Consider the following 17,208-nt stretch of genomic DNA (forward strand, 5'->3'; position numbering starts at 1 on the left):
TCCTGGGGCTCTGTTCACAAACACAGTAAGACCCCACAGAGCTCCAGAACATAAACACATTTAGACCCAACCAAATCATGAGAAAACAAAACAATGACTATTTGATACACTGGAAAGATTCAACCAAAAAACAGAGCAAATTGCAATGCTGTCCGGCCCTAAACAGAGAGTACACAATGGCAGAATACCTGACCACTGAGAGTCACCCAAAATTAAGAAAATTCTTGACTATGTGCAGACTCAGTGAACATAGCCTTGCTATTGAGAGAGGCCGCCATCAGCAGACCTGGCTCTCAGGAGAAGACAGGCTATGTGCAAACTGTCCACAAAAGGTAGAAATTGAGCTACACTTCCTAATCTCCTGACACATTTATGGCCACATTAGAGACACATACAGTGCCAGTCAAACATTTGGATACGCCTACTCATTCAAGGGTTTTTAGCAAAGGGGGGCTACTTTGAAGAATCTCAAATCTAAAATGTATTTGGATTTGTTTAAGACTTTTTTCGTTATATTATACAAGATTCCATGTGTTATTTCATAGAAAATAGTCAAAATAGAGAAAAACCCATGAATGAGTAGTTGTGTCCAAACCTTTGACTGGTATTGTATTTCCAACATATCACACACAACCACAAATACTTTTTAAAACAAATTAAACATTGATAAACGTTCATATCTGTTCATATCAGTGTGATAAACGTTCATATCTGTTCATATCAGTGTGATAAACGTTCATATCTGTTCATATCAGTGTGATAAACGTTCATATCTGTTCATATCAGTGTGATAAACGTTCATATCTGTTCATATCAGTGTGATAAACGTTCATATCTGTTCATATCAGTGTGATAAACGTTCATATCTGTTCATATCAGTGTGATAAACGTTCATATCTGTTCATATCAGTGTGATAAACGTTCATATCTGTTCATATCAGTGTGATAAACGTTCATATCTGTTCATATCAGTGTGATAAACGTTCATATCTGTTCATATCAGTGTGATAAACGTTCATATCTGTTCATATCAGTGTGATAAACGTTCATATCTGTTCATATCAGTGTGATAAACGTTCATATCTGTTCATATCAGTGTGATAAACGTTCATATCTGTTCATATCAGTGTGATAAACGTTCATATCTGTTCATATCAGTGTGATAAACGTTCATATCTGTTCACATCAGTGTGATAAACGTTCATATCTGTTCACATCAGTGTGATAAACGTTCATATCTGTTCATATCAGTGTGATAAACGTTCATATCTGTTCACATCAGTGTGATAAACGTTCATATCTGTTCATATCATTGTGATAAACGTTCATATCTGTTCATATCATTGTGCCGTCACAGCAGAAAGATGTGTGGCCTGTTGCCATGAAAAAAGAGCAACCAGTGGAGCACAAACAACATTGTAAATACAACCTATATTTACCTGTTTTATTTATTTTCCTTTTCATACTTCAACTATTTGCACATTGTTATAACACTGTACATAGCAAATCATTTAACATTTCAAATGTCTATATTATTTTAAAACGTTTGTGAGTTTAATGTTTACTGTTTATTTCCCTGTTATTGATTTTACTTTTGTTAATTTTATCTATTCCATTTGCTTTGGCAATATAAACATACTGTATGCTTCCCATGCCAATAAAGCCCTTCGAGTTGAATTGAATTGAGAGAGAGCGTGAAAGAGAGAGAGAATATATGACTAAACATTAGACAATAGATGAGTTCTGGTCTGGAAGGGGTAGGTGATAAGACAAGGTCCATGTGACAGAGAGAGGAATCAAATAAAGAATAAAGAGAGAGTTTGTTTGGGGTGATTCAGGTGTTATTTAAATGTGTCAACTCTGTGAGGTGTCAGTCACAGATGTCAGTCTCTCTCGTCTTAACTTCCTGGTTGTAAACATCAGCCGCCAGCAGTCAGCTAGAGCAGGTCTACAGTAGAGAGACAGAGTAGATGCACATTGCGGTGGGTCTGGAGCTGGAGTCAGAGGAAGAGAAGGTATATTGTGGTATATAGGAGAAAGGATGAATAGAGAGATTCAACTCCTACCTGTGCCCTAGACAATGGTTCCAGGTGTGCTTTTGGCTTGATTATTATAATAAAGAATAGAAATAGTGTAACTTCCAGAGGAAAATTCGGAATAATTCTGTCTAAACCATGGCGTAACCAGATAAAAGGGTTTGGCATAGGGTTAGGGTTAAACGTAACCCTAACCCTAGCTTCATGTCCACATCCCAGTTCAACTCCAACACTAGACATAACCCTAACCCTAACCCTAAACCTAATCCTAACCACAACCCCTAACCCTAGCTTCATGTCCACATCCCAGTTAATCTCCAACACTAGACGTAACCCTAACCCTAAACCTAAACCTAATCCTAACCACAACCCTAACCCTAGCTTCATGTCCACACCCCAGTACAACTCCAACACTAGACATAACCCTAAACTTAATCATAACCCTAGCTTCATGTCCACACCCCAGTTCAACTCCAACACTAGACATAACCCCAAACTTAATCATAACCCTTGCTTCATGTCCACACCCAAGTACAACTCCAACACTACACATAACCCTAAAGCTTCATGTCCACACCCCAGTACAACTCCAAAAACTAGACACTTAATCATAACCCTAGCTTCATGTCCACACCCCAGTACAACTCCAACACTAGACATAACCCCAAGCCTAAACGTAACCACAACCCTAACTTTATGTCCACACCCCAGTACAACTCCAACACTACACATAACCCTAAGCATAAACATAACCACAACCCTTGCTTCATGTCCACACCCCAGTTCAACTCCAACACTAGACATAACCCTAAACGTAACCACAACCCTTGCTTCATGTCCACACCCCAGTACAACTCCAACACTAGACATAACCCCAAGCCTAAACGTAACCACAACCCTAGCTTCATGTCCACACCCCAGTACAACTCCAACACTAGACATAACCCTAAACGTAACCACAACCCTAGCTTCATGTCCACACCCCAGTACAACTCCAACACTAGACATAACCCTAAACGTAACCACAACCCTAGCTTCATGTCCACACCCCAGTACAACTCCAACACTAGACATAACCCTAAACGTAACCACAACCCTAGCTTCATGTCCACACCCCAGTACAACTCCAACACTACACATAACCCTAAACGTAACCACAACCCTAGCTTCATGTCCACACCCCAGTACAACTCCAACACTAGACATAACCCTAAACATAACCACAACCCTTGCTTCATGTCCACACCCCAGTACAACTCCAACACTAGACATAACCCTAAACGTAACCACAACCCTAGTTTCATGTCCACACCCCAGTACAACTCCAACACTAGACATAACCCTAAACGTAACCACAACCCTAGCTTCATGTCCACACCCCAGTACAACTCCAACACTACACATAACCCTAAACGTAACCACAACCCTAGCTTCATGTCCACACCCCAGTACAACTCCAACACTAGACATAACCCTAAACATAACCACAACCCTTGCTTCATGTCCACACCCCAGTACAACTCCAACACTAGACATAACCCTAAACGTAACCACAACCCTAGTTTCATGTCCACACCCCAGTACAACTCCAACACTAGACATAACCCTAAACGTAACCACAACCCTAGCTTCATGTCCACACCCCAGTACAACTCCAACACTACACATAACCCTAAACTTAATCATAACCCTAGCTTCATGTCCACACCCCAGTACAACTCCAACACTAGACATAACCCCAAGCCTAAACGTAACCACAACCCTAACTTTATGTCCACACCCCAGTACAACTCCAACACTACACATAACCCTAAGCATAAACATAACCACAACCCTTGCTTCATGTCCACACCCCAGTTAAACTCCAACACTAGACATAACCCTAAACGTAACCACAACCCTTGCTTCATGTCCACACCCCAGTACAACTCCAACACTAGACATAACCCCAAGCCTAAACGTAACCACAACCCTAGCTTCATGTCCACACCCCAGTACAACTCCAACACTAGACATAACCCTAAACGTAACCACAACCCTAGCTTCATGTCCACACCCCAGTACAACTCCAACACTAGACATAACCCTAAATGTAACCACAACCCTAGCTTCATGTCCACACCCCAGTACAACTCCAACACTAGACATAACCCTAAACGTAACCACAACCCTAGCTTCATGTCCACACCCCAGTACAACTCCAACACTAGACATAACCCTAAACGTAACCACAACCCTAGCTTCATGTCCACACCCCAGTACAACTCCAACACTACACATAACCCTAAACGTAACCACAACCCTAGCTTCATGTCCACACCCCAGTACAACTCCAACACTAGACATAACCCTAAACATAACCACAACCCTTGCTTCATGTCCACACCCCAGTACAACTCCAACACTAGACATAATCCTAAACGTAACCACAACCCTAGCTTCATGTCCACACCCCAGTACAACTCCAACACTAGACATAACCCTAAACGTAACCACAACCCTAGGTTCATGTCCACACCCCAGTACAACTCCAACACTAGACATAACCCTAAACGTAACCACAACCCTAGCTTCATGTCCACACCCCAGTACAACTCCAACACTAGACATAACCCTAAACGTAACCACAACCCTAGCTTCATGTCCACACCCCAGTACAACTCCAACACTAGACATAACCCTAAACATAACCACAACCCTTGCTTCATGTCCACACCCCAGTACAACTCCAACACTAGACATAACCCTAAACGTAACCACAACCCTAGCTTCATGTCCACACCCCAGTACAACTCCAACACTAGACATAACCCTAAACGTAACCACAACCCTAGCTTCATGTCCACACCCCAGTACAACTCCAACACTAGACATAACCCCAAGCCTAAACGTAACCACAACCCTAGCTTCATGTCCACACCCCAGTACAACTCCAACACTAGACATAACCCTAAACGTAACCACAACCCTAGCTTCATGTCCACACCCCAGTACAACTCCAACACTAGACATAACCCTAAACGTAACCACAACCCTAGCTTCATGTCCACACCCCAGTACAACTCCAACACTAGACATAACCCTAAACGTAACCACAACCCTAGCTTCATGTCCACACCCCAGTACAACTCCAACACTACACATAACCCTAAACGTAACCACAACCCTAGCTTCATGTCCACACCCCAGTACAACTCCAACACTAGACATAACCCTAAACGTAACCACAACCCTAGCTTCATGTCCACACCCCAGTACAACTCCAACACTACACATAACCCTAAACGTAACCACAACCCTAACTTCATGTCCACACCCCAGTACAACTCCAACACTAGACATAACCCTAAACATAACCACAACCCTTGCTTCATGTCCACACCCCAGTACAACTCCAACACTAGACATAACCCTAAACGTAACCACAACCCTAGCTTCATGTCCACACCCCAGTACAACTCCAACACTAGACATAACCCTAAACGTAACCACAACCCTAGCATCATGTCCACACCCCAGTACAACTCCAACACTAGACATAACCCTAAACGTAACCACAACCCTTGCTTCATGTCCACACCCCAGTACAACTCCAACACTAGACATAACCCTAAACGTAACCACAACCCTAGCTTCATGTCCACACCCCAGTACAACTCCAACACTAGACATAACCCCAAGCCTAAACGTAACCATAACCCTTGCTTCATGTCCACACTCCAACACTAGACATAACAACTAACCCAACACTAGACATAACCCTAAACGTAACCACAACCCTAGCTTCATGTCCACACCCCAGTACAACTCCAACACTAGACATAACCCTAAACGTAACCACAACCCTAGCTTCATGTCCACACCCCAGTACAACTCCAACACTAGACATAACCCTAAACGTAACCACAACCCTAGCTTCATGTCCACACCCCAGTACAACTCCAACACTAGACATAACCCCAAGCCTAAACGTAACCACAACCCTTGCTTCATGTCCACACCCCAGTACAACTCCAACACTAGACATAACCCCAAGCCTAAACGTAACCACAACCCTAGCTTCATGTCCACACCCCAGTACAACTCCAACACTAGACATAACCCTAAACGTAACCACAACCCTAGCTTCATGTCCACACCCCAGTACAACTCCAACACTAGACATAACCCTAAACGTAACCACAACCCTAGCTTCATGTCCACACCCCAGTACAACTCCAACACTAGACATAACCCTAAACGTAACCACAACCCTTGCTTCATGTCCACACCCCAGTACAACTCCAACACTAGACATAACCCTAAACGTAACCACAACCCTAGCTTCATGTCCACACCCCAGTACAACTCCAACACTAGACATAACCCCAAGCCTAAACGTAACCACAACCCTTGCTTCATGTCCACACCCCAGTACAACTCCAACACTAGACATAACCCTAAACGTAACCACAACCCTAGCTTCATGTCCACACCCCAGTACAACTCCAACACTAGACATAACCCTAAACGTAACCACAACCCTAGCTTCATGTCCACACCCCAGTACAACTCCAACACTAGACATAACCCTAAACGTAACCACAACCCTAGCTTCATGTCCACACCCCAGTACAACTCCAACACTAGACATAACCCTAAACGTAACCACAACCCTTGCTTCATGTCCACACCCCAGTACAACTCCAACACTAGACATAACTTCATGTCCACCCTAAACGTAACCACAACCCTAGCTTCATGTCCACACCCCAGTACAACTCCAACACTAGACATAACCCTAAACATAACCACAACCCTTGCTTCATGTCCACACCCCAGTACAACTCCAACACTAGACATAACCCTAAACGTAACCACAACCCTAGCTTCATGTCCACACCCCAGTACAACTCCAACACTAGACATAACCCTAAACGTAACCACAACCCTAGCTTCATGTCCACACCCCAGTACAACTCCAACACTAGACATAACCCCAAGCCTAAACGACATAACCACAACCCTTGCTTCATGTCCACACCCCAGTACAACTCCAACACTAGACATAACCCTAAACGTAACCACAACCCTAGCTTCATGTCCACACCCCAGTACAACTCCAACACTAGACATAACCCTAAACGTAACCACAACCCTAGCTTCATGTCCACACCCCAGTACAACTCCAACACTAGACATAACCCTAAACGTAACCACAACCCTAGCTTCATGTCCACACCCCAGTACAACTCCAACACTAGACATAACCCTAAACGTAACCACAACCCCTAAACAACTCCAACACTAGACAACCCTTGCTTCATGTCCACACCCCAGTACAACTCCAACACTAGACATAACCCTAAACGTAACCACAACCCTAGCTTCATGTCCACACCCCAGTACAACTCCAACACTAGACATAACCCTAAACGTAACCACAACCCTAGCTTCATGTCCACACCCCAGTACAACTCCAACACTAGACATAACCCTAAACGTAACCACAACCCTAGCTTCATGTCCACACCCCAGTACAACTCCAACACTAGACATAACCCTAAACGTAACCACAACCCTAGCTTCATGTCCACACCCCAGTACAACTCCAACACTAGACATAACCCTAAACGTAACCACAACCCTAGCTTCATGTCCACACCCCAGTACAACTCCAACACTAGACATAACCCCAAGCCTAAACGTAACCACAACCCTTGCTTCATGTCCACACCCCAGTACAACTCCAACACTAGACATAACCCTAAACGTAACCACAACCCTAGCTTCATGTCCACACCCCAGTACAACTCCAACACTAGACATAACCCCAAGCCTAAACGTAACCACAACCCTTGCTTCATGTCCACACCCCAGTACAACTCCAACACTAGACATAACCCTAACCCTAAACCTAAACCTACTCTAACCCCCTACCCCAACACAGAGGATGGCCTCACCCAGAACAGATTGCCCGATCCTCTAACCTTAACCTTAACCCTAACCTTAACCCCAGCCTTAACCTTAACCTTAACCCCACCTTAACCTTAACCCCAGCCTTAACCTTAACCTTAACCCCACCTTAAACTTAACCCCAACCTTAACCCCAGCCCTAACCTTAAACCCATCCCCATCCCCAACCCTAACCTTACCCCCACCTTAACCTTAACCCCAACCCTAACCTTAACCCTGACCTTAAACCCAACCTTAAACTTAACCCCAACCCCAACCTCAACCCAAATCTCAACCCCAACCCCAACTTTAACCCAAACCTTAACCCCAACCCCAACCCCAACTTTAACCCCAACCCCAACCCTAACCCAAAACTCAACCCCAACCTTAACCCCAACCTTTACTGTAACTTCAACCACAACCTCAACCCCAACTTTAACCCCAACCCAACCTTAACATTAACCCCAACCTTAACCCCAATCCAAACCCAACCCCAACCTTAACCTCAACCCCAACCTCAACCTCAACCCCAACCTTAACCCCAACCCCAACCTTAACCCCAACCTTAACTCCAACCTTAACCCTAACCTTAACCCCAACCTTAACCTTAACCTTAACCCCAACCTTAACCCTAACGCTAACCCTAACCCTAACCCTAACCTCTATAACTCTCCCTGCAGAACTATGGACCAGGCACTTACTCCTAACCTGGGTGAACAGCCCACACCTATTCTTAACCATTTCCCGATTCTGGGCCCATATCCTTATCCCCCCATCCTAACCCTGTCATCCACCCTAAGACCTTTCGCAGACCCCCTGTTCCTATCCCCCAACAGAACCCCCGATTACACACCTCATCAGCACCTTCTCAGACATATGTAAGCAGACTCCTTCATTCCAGACTCAAAGCCGCTTTCACCCGAAAACAACGTACATTTCCCCCACTCCAGTTATTCAGACCTATATCAGCTTTGCGCAGAAACCCCAACCTAAGGGATCTCTTAATTTTTGCAACATTTTCCAATAAACCTACTCCTAAACCACATATCGAACTACTATAACAACTACTATAGACGAATTCCACACATTCAAAATCCACACGCACAAAGCTCCAGTCCTATCTCACAACTCATGACCATTCAGAGCACCAACATTGTCTATGCCATAACATTTATACAGGAGAAACTGGTTACACGGTCTTGACACACCTCAAACAGCACCTCTATACAACTGAAAAGAAAACATTACAAACACACCAGGTAAAACATTTTCAAAACCACCCTACAACCTCCCTCCGCATCACCGGTCTGGAGATGAAGGCCTCCTGGATCATAGGCCAGAGAAGAGAAGCAGAATCCAGGTGGACATCCAAACTTAAGACCTTGGCTCCACTTGGTATGAATAGTAAGGAGTAGTATAAAGCATTGACAGTGGGAGTTGGTGAGGGCCTAATTTAAGAGAGCTGGAGGGGCCGCCGACACGAGGACGAAGTTCAATAAAAAATGAAGTATTTAGTTGCTGAATTTGATTTTGTATTTTTTATATTTTGTATTAAATGTTATTATATTATGCACTTTAACATAACACTTAATCCCTTCATCCCTTGGGGTATTTCCAATTATGTACTTATTTTTAAAAAAATGTATTGATCCATTTTGCATGTTTTATGGTGATTTTAATAAAAAATGAGTTTTAAAGTTAAGCCTTTTTACACTCAGAACTTTATTACTGATTGTCTTCCTCCTGTTGTTGAACTGTTGTGGGTGACCCCTATAGACCTCTCATGTTCTCCCATCCTCTCCAGACCTGTTATTGAACTGTTGTGGGTGACCCCTATAGACCTCTCATGTTCTCCCATCCTCCCCAGACCTGTTGTTGAACTGTTGTGGGTGACCCCTATAGACCTCTCATGTTCTACCATCCTCTCCAGACCTGTTATTGAACTGTTGTGGGTGACCCCTATAGACCTCTCATGTTCTACCATCCTCTCCAGACCTGTTGTTGAACTGTTGTGGGTGACCCCTATAGACCTCTCATGTTCTACCATCCTCTCCAGACCTGTTATTGAACTGTTGTGGGTGACCCCTATAGACCTCTCATGTTCTACCATCCTCTCCAGACCTGTTATTGAACTGTTGTGGGTGACACCTATAGACCTCTCATGTTCTACCATCCTCTCCAGACCTGTTATTGAACTGTTGTGGGTGACCCCTATAGACCTCTCATGTTCTCCCATCCTCTCCAGACCTGTTGTTGAACTGTTGTGGGTGACCCCTATAGACCTCTCATGTTCTCTAAAACCCTCCCCAGACCGGTCGGATGTGCAATCTAGAAACAGGGCAGAAAGTTAGGCCCGTGCAACCCAAGGTTTGATACCAGCATTAAAAAACTCTTAAACCTAACCCTAACCCTAAACCTAACCACAACCCTAACCACAATCCTAACCACAATCCTAACCTTACATGATCATACCTTGGTGTGACCATAGAAATAGAATGAATAGATTCAAGCCAATAATTAGTCTATTTATGTGGGTGTGACTGGATAAGGCTTGTTTTTGTTGTGTGTGTGGACAATTGTTTATTGTTTTTCACATTACCAACACAACAATCAAAACAATCAATGAGACAAAAACAAAACAAGGTGTTTTATATAGATGCATCACACACATGCATATTATTATATCAAGCATAATGTCTGAACACATATAGAAACACACCATGCTAGATGCTACCTCAGGTCACATACTACACACATATGTACGATTTAACTATCTATATTGCCTCTCTATGTATTCTAACCAGGGATCCCAGGTCTTGTGAAAGGACTGGGGACTACCTTGCATGTCATGCGTTAATCCATTAAGTGATAGTGGGATGAGCCTCATGGTTCCACACCTTTAACATCTAGGGGGGTGGGTCTCTATTAAGATAACATATGGAATTGTTTTATGATGGTCATACCAAGGATGTTGAGTTTCTTCGGGGGCAATTTAAGGACCACTGTAGGAATAAATCAAATAAAAAATAATAATCAGCAGTTGAAACATTTACAAAGCGACTCCACGCCCCTGTTTTCGATAAAAAGCTGAACGATGGGCTGGAAAAGTGTCAAATTCAAAGTCAGAGCTATTGATGCAAGGACTGACCATTCATGATATCACAACTATAGTTTTAACCATGTTCTGAGTCTGATTGTTTACGTTATACCTTGTTTATAAACATTGAAGTAAAACCAACATATATTTTGGGTTCTGATGGGGTAAAACAGTTGGATTAAGCTGTAGTTATAAGCTTTAAGTTATATTTTTCAAGACATATTCATTCATTTATTTGTCCAGAAATGTATGTAGGAACTGCAGATTTCCTCTTTTAACATTGCATTGGGCCTTACTGCTATCAGCCAGTAGAAACGCAGTGAATAACAGATTCATACATGGAAAAACAGATGTGTCAAAGGGAAGTATGTTTTGAAGTGTCTGTCCTGTATCTGAGAGATATGGAGGGGTCATATTAGTGTGTAGCCCAAACAGTTTGGACGTTACAGACAGAAGTAACACATCAGGGGTACCAGTACTGGGTTGCCTTTCATATTAGTGTGTAGCCCAAACAGTTTGGACGTTACAGACAGAAGTAACACATCAGCAGTACCGGTAATGGGTTGCCTTTCATATTAGTGTGTAGCCCAAACAGTTTGGACGTTACAGACAGAAGTAACACATCAGCAGTACCGGTAATGGGTTGCCTTTCATATTAGTGTGTAGCCCAAACAGTTTGGACGTTACAGACAGAAGTAACACATCAGGGGTACCAGTACTGGGTTGCCTTTCATATTAGTGTGTAGCCCAAACAGTTTGGACGTTACAGACAGAAGTAACACATCAGCAGTACCGGTAATGGGTTGCCTTTCATATTAGTGTGTAGCCCAAACAGTTTGGACGTTACAGACAGAAGTAACACATCAGCAGTACCGGTAATGGGTTGCCTTTCATATTAGTGTGTAGTCCAAACCATTCAGACGCTACAGACATTTTCCTGATGTCTCCTGGTCTGACTAACACCGATGCAGCTGTCATGACGTTGCCCTCTTTGAGTACAGCGAGCACCATCCCCCGCTCTCTGCTTCTACAACCAGACTGCTGTGGTCAGAGGTCCTAAATTCCTGAGAAGACCTCATGGACACACAGTATTAGAGAGAGGGTAAACTTTCACAGAGGACAAAGTAAAGCCTTCTACCTCACAGAACTTGAGGTGCGAACACATTTCATGTTCCAGAGAAAGTATAAAAGATCGGTGAAGAATCCAGCTACGAACTGGTCCGTTTGTCACAACTTGGGGAAGCTCATGGGAGACGGTGTGGCAACATTACCATAACGCTGTTTATATAATAGCCTCAGATATGAGGTTTACATCTAATTGTTGTATAAGATGAATGAGTGAGGATGATACTGTTTGTATAATGGTGTAATATGATGTTGGACTGTTTAATGAAGAAAAACACAATTCCCTTTTGATTTGAACTAAACCACAGTACCGCCCCTGAGCCCAGTTAGGGTCAGAAATCCTGGGACAGACATCTTCTGCCATTCTGAATAATACCCAACTTTGAGAAATGATAACCAGACCAAGCTTACCTCAATTACGTGAGGGCTAAAGGTGTAGACCATTGCTGAATTTTTTTAACCATACCACGTGGTTAAACTCTGAGACTATCGATACCGACAGAATGAGAACAAGTCTTTGATACTAATTACTAGTCTGCAGCTAGGAATTCGGCATCATTGAATGCGAAGAACAACAACAGAAACATCCATTCTATAATGAATGTCACTTTGAACTATCCCCTCTAACCAAGACAGAGAGAGAGAGGAAGAGAGACGGACAATTCTGCAAAATAAATGAACTTTTCACTAGCGATCAAAACGACACACTGAGCGTAACTATATATTGATTGCAATTGTTCCCGACTGAGTGAGCGTTCATGTGTAAGGATTAGCATTTCAATTGTTATAATTATCACTCTGTAGTGACTTCTCAGTCGACCCCCCACTCTCCTTTTGTCAAACAAGCCACCATGCCGGTTTAGCCCACTAGGGGCACATTCTCCTATCATACCGGTTCAGCCCACTAGGGCACATTCTCCTATCATACCGGTTCAGCCCACTAGGGCACATTCTATCATTTCATGTAACCATATTTACTGTTTGTTTATGCATTTCTGTGAATTACTTAGTTAGTTATAAATAAATTATTTAAGAAAATTGATGTATGGATGACTCATAGTGAAGACTGGGTTCGTGTAGATAACCAACAATTTACGACGTTTGGAATGAGACTAATGTGAGGTAAAATAAATAAATCATTAACCAGAAGACTATTGATCAGATATGAAAATATCTGAAAGGTTATATTTGTCACGCCTTGGTCTTAGTATTTTGTGTTTTCTTTAATTATTTGTTCAGGCCAGGGTGTGACATGGGGTTATTGTATTGTCTTATTGGGTTTTTTGTAGGCATTGGGATTGTGATTAATTAGGGGTGTGTCTAGTATAGGCTTGGCTGCCTGAGGCGGTTCTCAATCAGAGTCAGGTGATTCTTGTTGTCTCTGATGGGGAACCGTATTTAGGTAGCCTGGGTTTCACTGTGTATTTCGTGGGTGATTGTTCCTGTCTCTGTGTAGTTTCACCAGATAGGCTGTAATTAGGTTTCACGTTCCGTTTGGTTGTTTTGCATTTGTATAGTTATTTCATGTATTGCTCTTCCTTCATTAAAGACATGAGAAACCACCACGCTGCATTTCGGTCCGACTTTCTTTCGACAAACGAAGAACGCCGTTACAATATTGGGAAATTCTAACTTTGTAATCTGAATACTTTCCTTGGTGCCCCAACTTCCTAGTAAATTACAGTTACATGATTATTCAGTTTAATAGAGTAGCTAATTACAGACAATCCTTGATAAAAACGATCAGTTTAATGATAGTAAAGACATTTACATTACATTACATTTAAGTCATTTAGCAGACGCTCTTATCCAGAGCGACTTACAAATTGGTGCATTCACCTTATGACATCCAGTGAACAGCCACTTTACAATAGTGCATCTAAATCTTTTAAGGGGGGGGGGTGAGAAGGATTACTTTATCCTATCCTAGGTATTCCTTAAAGAGGTGGGGTTTCAGGTGTCTCCGGAAGGTGGTGATTGACTCCGGGAACTGTACTTCTTCAGTGGTAGGGAGGCGAGCAGGCCAGAGGTGGATGAACGCAGTGCCCTTGTTTGGGTGTAGGGCCTGATCAGAGCCTGGAGGTACTGAGGTGCCGTTCCCCTCACAGCTCCGTAGGCAAGCACCATGGTCTTGTAGCGTATGCAAGCTTCAACTGGAAGCCAGTGGAGAGAGCGGAGGAGCGGGGTGACGTGAGAGAACTTGGGAAGGTTGAACACCAGACGGGCTGCGGCGTTCTGGATGAGTTGTAGGGGTTTAATGGCACAGACAGGGAGCCCAGCCAACAGCGAGTTGCAGTAATCCAGACGGGAGATGACAAGTGCCTGGATTAGGACCTGCGCCGCTTCCTGTGTGAGGCAGGGTCGTACTCTGCGGATGTTGTAGAGCATGAACCTACAGGAACGGGCCACCACCTTGATGTTAGTTGAGAACGACAGGGTGTTGTCCAGGATCACGCCAAGATTCTTAGCGCTCTGGGAGGAGGACACAATGGAGTTGTCAACCGTGATGATGAGATCATGGAACGGGCAGTCCTTCCCCGGGAGGAAGAGCAGCTCCGTCTTGCCGAGGTTCAGCTTGAGGTGGTGATCCGTCATCCACACTGATATGTCTGCCAGACATGCAGAGATGCGATTCGCCACCTGGTCATCAGAAGGGGGAAAGGAGAAGATTAATTGTGTGTCGTCTGCATAGCAATGATAGGAGAGACCATGTGAGGTTATGACAGAGCCAAGTGACTTGGTGTATAGCGAGAATAGGAGAGGGCCTAGAACAGAGCCCTGGGGGACACCAGTGGTGAGAGCGCGTGGTGAGGAGACAGATTCTCGCCACGCCACCTGGTAGGAGCGACCTGTCAGGTAGGACGCAATCCAAGCGTGGGCCGCGCCGGAGATGCCCAACTCGGAGAGGGTGGAGAGGAGGATCTGATGGTTCATAGTATCGAAGGCAGCCGATAGGTCTAGAAGGATGAGAGCAGAGGAGAGAGAGTTAGCTTTAGCCTGACACCTGACACGACACAGCTCTGCCACCTTCCACCCCAGATGCAGTTCTGCCACCTTCCACCCCAGATGCAGCTCTGCCACCTTCCACCCCAGATGCAGCTCTGCCACCTTCCACCCCAGATGCAGCTCTGCCACCTTCCACCCCAGATGCAGCTCTGCCACTTTCCTTCCCAGATGCAGCTCTGCCACTTTCCACCCCAGATGCAGCCCTGCCACTTTCCACCCCAGATGCAGCTCTGCCACTTTCCACCCCAGATGCAGCTCTGCCACCTTCCACCCCAGATGCAGCTCTGCCACTTTCCACCCCAGATGCAGCTCTGCCACTTTCCACCCCAGATGCAGCTCTGCCACCTTCCACCCCAGATGCAGCTCTGCCACTTTCCACCCCAGATGCAGCTCTGTCACCTTCCACCCCAGATGCAGCTCTGCCACTTTCCACCCCAGATGCAGCTCTGCCACTTTCCACCCCAGATGCAGCTCTGCCACCTTCCAGCCCAGATGCAGCTCTGCCACTTTCCACCCCAGATGCAGCTCTGCCACCTTCCACCCCAGATGCAGCTCTGCCACCTTCCACCCCAGATGCAGCTCTGCCACCTTCCACCCCAGATGCAGCTCTGCCACTTTCCACCCCAGATGCAGCTCTGCCACCTTCCACCCCAGATGCAGCTCTGCCACTTTCCACCCCAGATGCAGCTCTGCCACTTTCCACCCCAGATGCAGCTCTGCCACTTTCCACCCGATGCAGCTCTGCCACTTTCCACCCCAGATGCAGCTCTCCACTTTCCACCCCAGATGCAGCTCTGCCACTTTCCACCCCAGATGCAGCTCTGCCACTTTCCACCCCAGATGCAGCTCTGCCACTTTCCACCCCAGATGCAGCTCTGCCACTTTCCACCCCAGATGCAGCTCTGCCACTTTCCACCCCAGATGCAGCTCTGCCACTTTCCACCCCAGATGCAGCTCTGCCACTTTCCACCCCAGAGAGCTCTGCAGCTCTGCCACAGCTTCCACCCCAGATGCAGCTCTGCCACTTTCCACCCCAGATGCAGCTCTGCCACTTTCCACCCCAGATGCAGCTCTGCCACTTTCCACCCCAGATGCAGCTCTGCCACTTTCCACCCCAGATGCAGCTCTGCCACTTTCCACCCCAGATGCAGCTCTGCCACTTTCCACCCCAGATTTGCCACTTTCCACCCCAGATGCAGCTCTGCCACCTTCCACCCCAGATGCAGCTCTGCCACTTTCCACCCCAGATGCAGCTTCCACCCCAGATGCAGCTCTGCCACCTTCCACCCCAGATGCAGCTCTGCCACCTTCCACCCCAGATGCAGCTCTGCCACTTTCCACCCCAGATGCAGCTCTGCCACTTTCCACCCCAGATGCAGCTCTGCCACCTTCCACCCCAGATGCAGCTCTGCCACTTTCCACCCCAGATGCAGCTCTGCCACTTTCCACCCCAGATGCAGCTCTGCCACTTTCCACCCCAGATGCAGCTCTGCCACTTTCCACCCCAGATGCAGCTCTGCCACTTTCCACCCCAGATGCGGAAGGCTGACATCGACGGATGCGAGAGATTTCTAGCTTAAACAGACAGATTTTAATAGGGATCTTTTTTCAAATGCTTATTCTATTTCCGGCGGGGCCACAGACATCGACTATAACTATAGAAATTAAAAGAGGCTCATTCTTTCAGGTGTTAGATAAGTTATATGAATGAATTTGTACTTACAGAGCTTGTATCTTGTATTAATGTAAACTCTCTTGGAATGCTCATTAATTTCAGACCACCGTCCTACCCAGTGAGCCTCCCTGCCTGGTCTGGATGAATGGCTAGGTCTTCTGATGGTTGTGTAAGAGTAGCTATCTCTCTCCTATTGGTATCTGATTGGCTATCTCTCACCTAACTGGTATCTGATTGGCTATCTCTCACCTAACTGGTATCTGATTGGCTATCTCTCTCCTAACTGGTATTTCATGGTTACCTTTCTCCTATCTGGTACAGTATGTGATTGGCTA

The 17,208-nt window shown here is 45.1% G+C and overlaps 1 protein-coding gene across 1 annotated transcript; it reads left to right on the plus strand.

Annotated features, from left to right (window-relative positions):
- Positions 1-5,955: 5,955 nt before the first annotated feature.
- Positions 5,956-16,778, plus strand: LOC124010627 (uncharacterized protein DKFZp434B061-like). Its single transcript, XM_046323297.1, has 2 exons — positions 5,956-6,079; positions 15,232-16,778. Exons 1-2 carry the CDS (start codon positions 5,956-5,958, stop codon positions 16,776-16,778), a joined length of 1,671 nt encoding a protein of 556 aa, XP_046179253.1.
- Positions 16,779-17,208: the final 430 nt, after the last annotated feature.

Source organism: Oncorhynchus gorbuscha, linkage group LG23 (assembly GCF_021184085.1).
Source record: "Oncorhynchus gorbuscha isolate QuinsamMale2020 ecotype Even-year linkage group LG23, OgorEven_v1.0, whole genome shotgun sequence".
Lineage (NCBI taxonomy): Eukaryota > Metazoa > Chordata > Actinopteri > Salmoniformes > Salmonidae > Oncorhynchus > Oncorhynchus gorbuscha.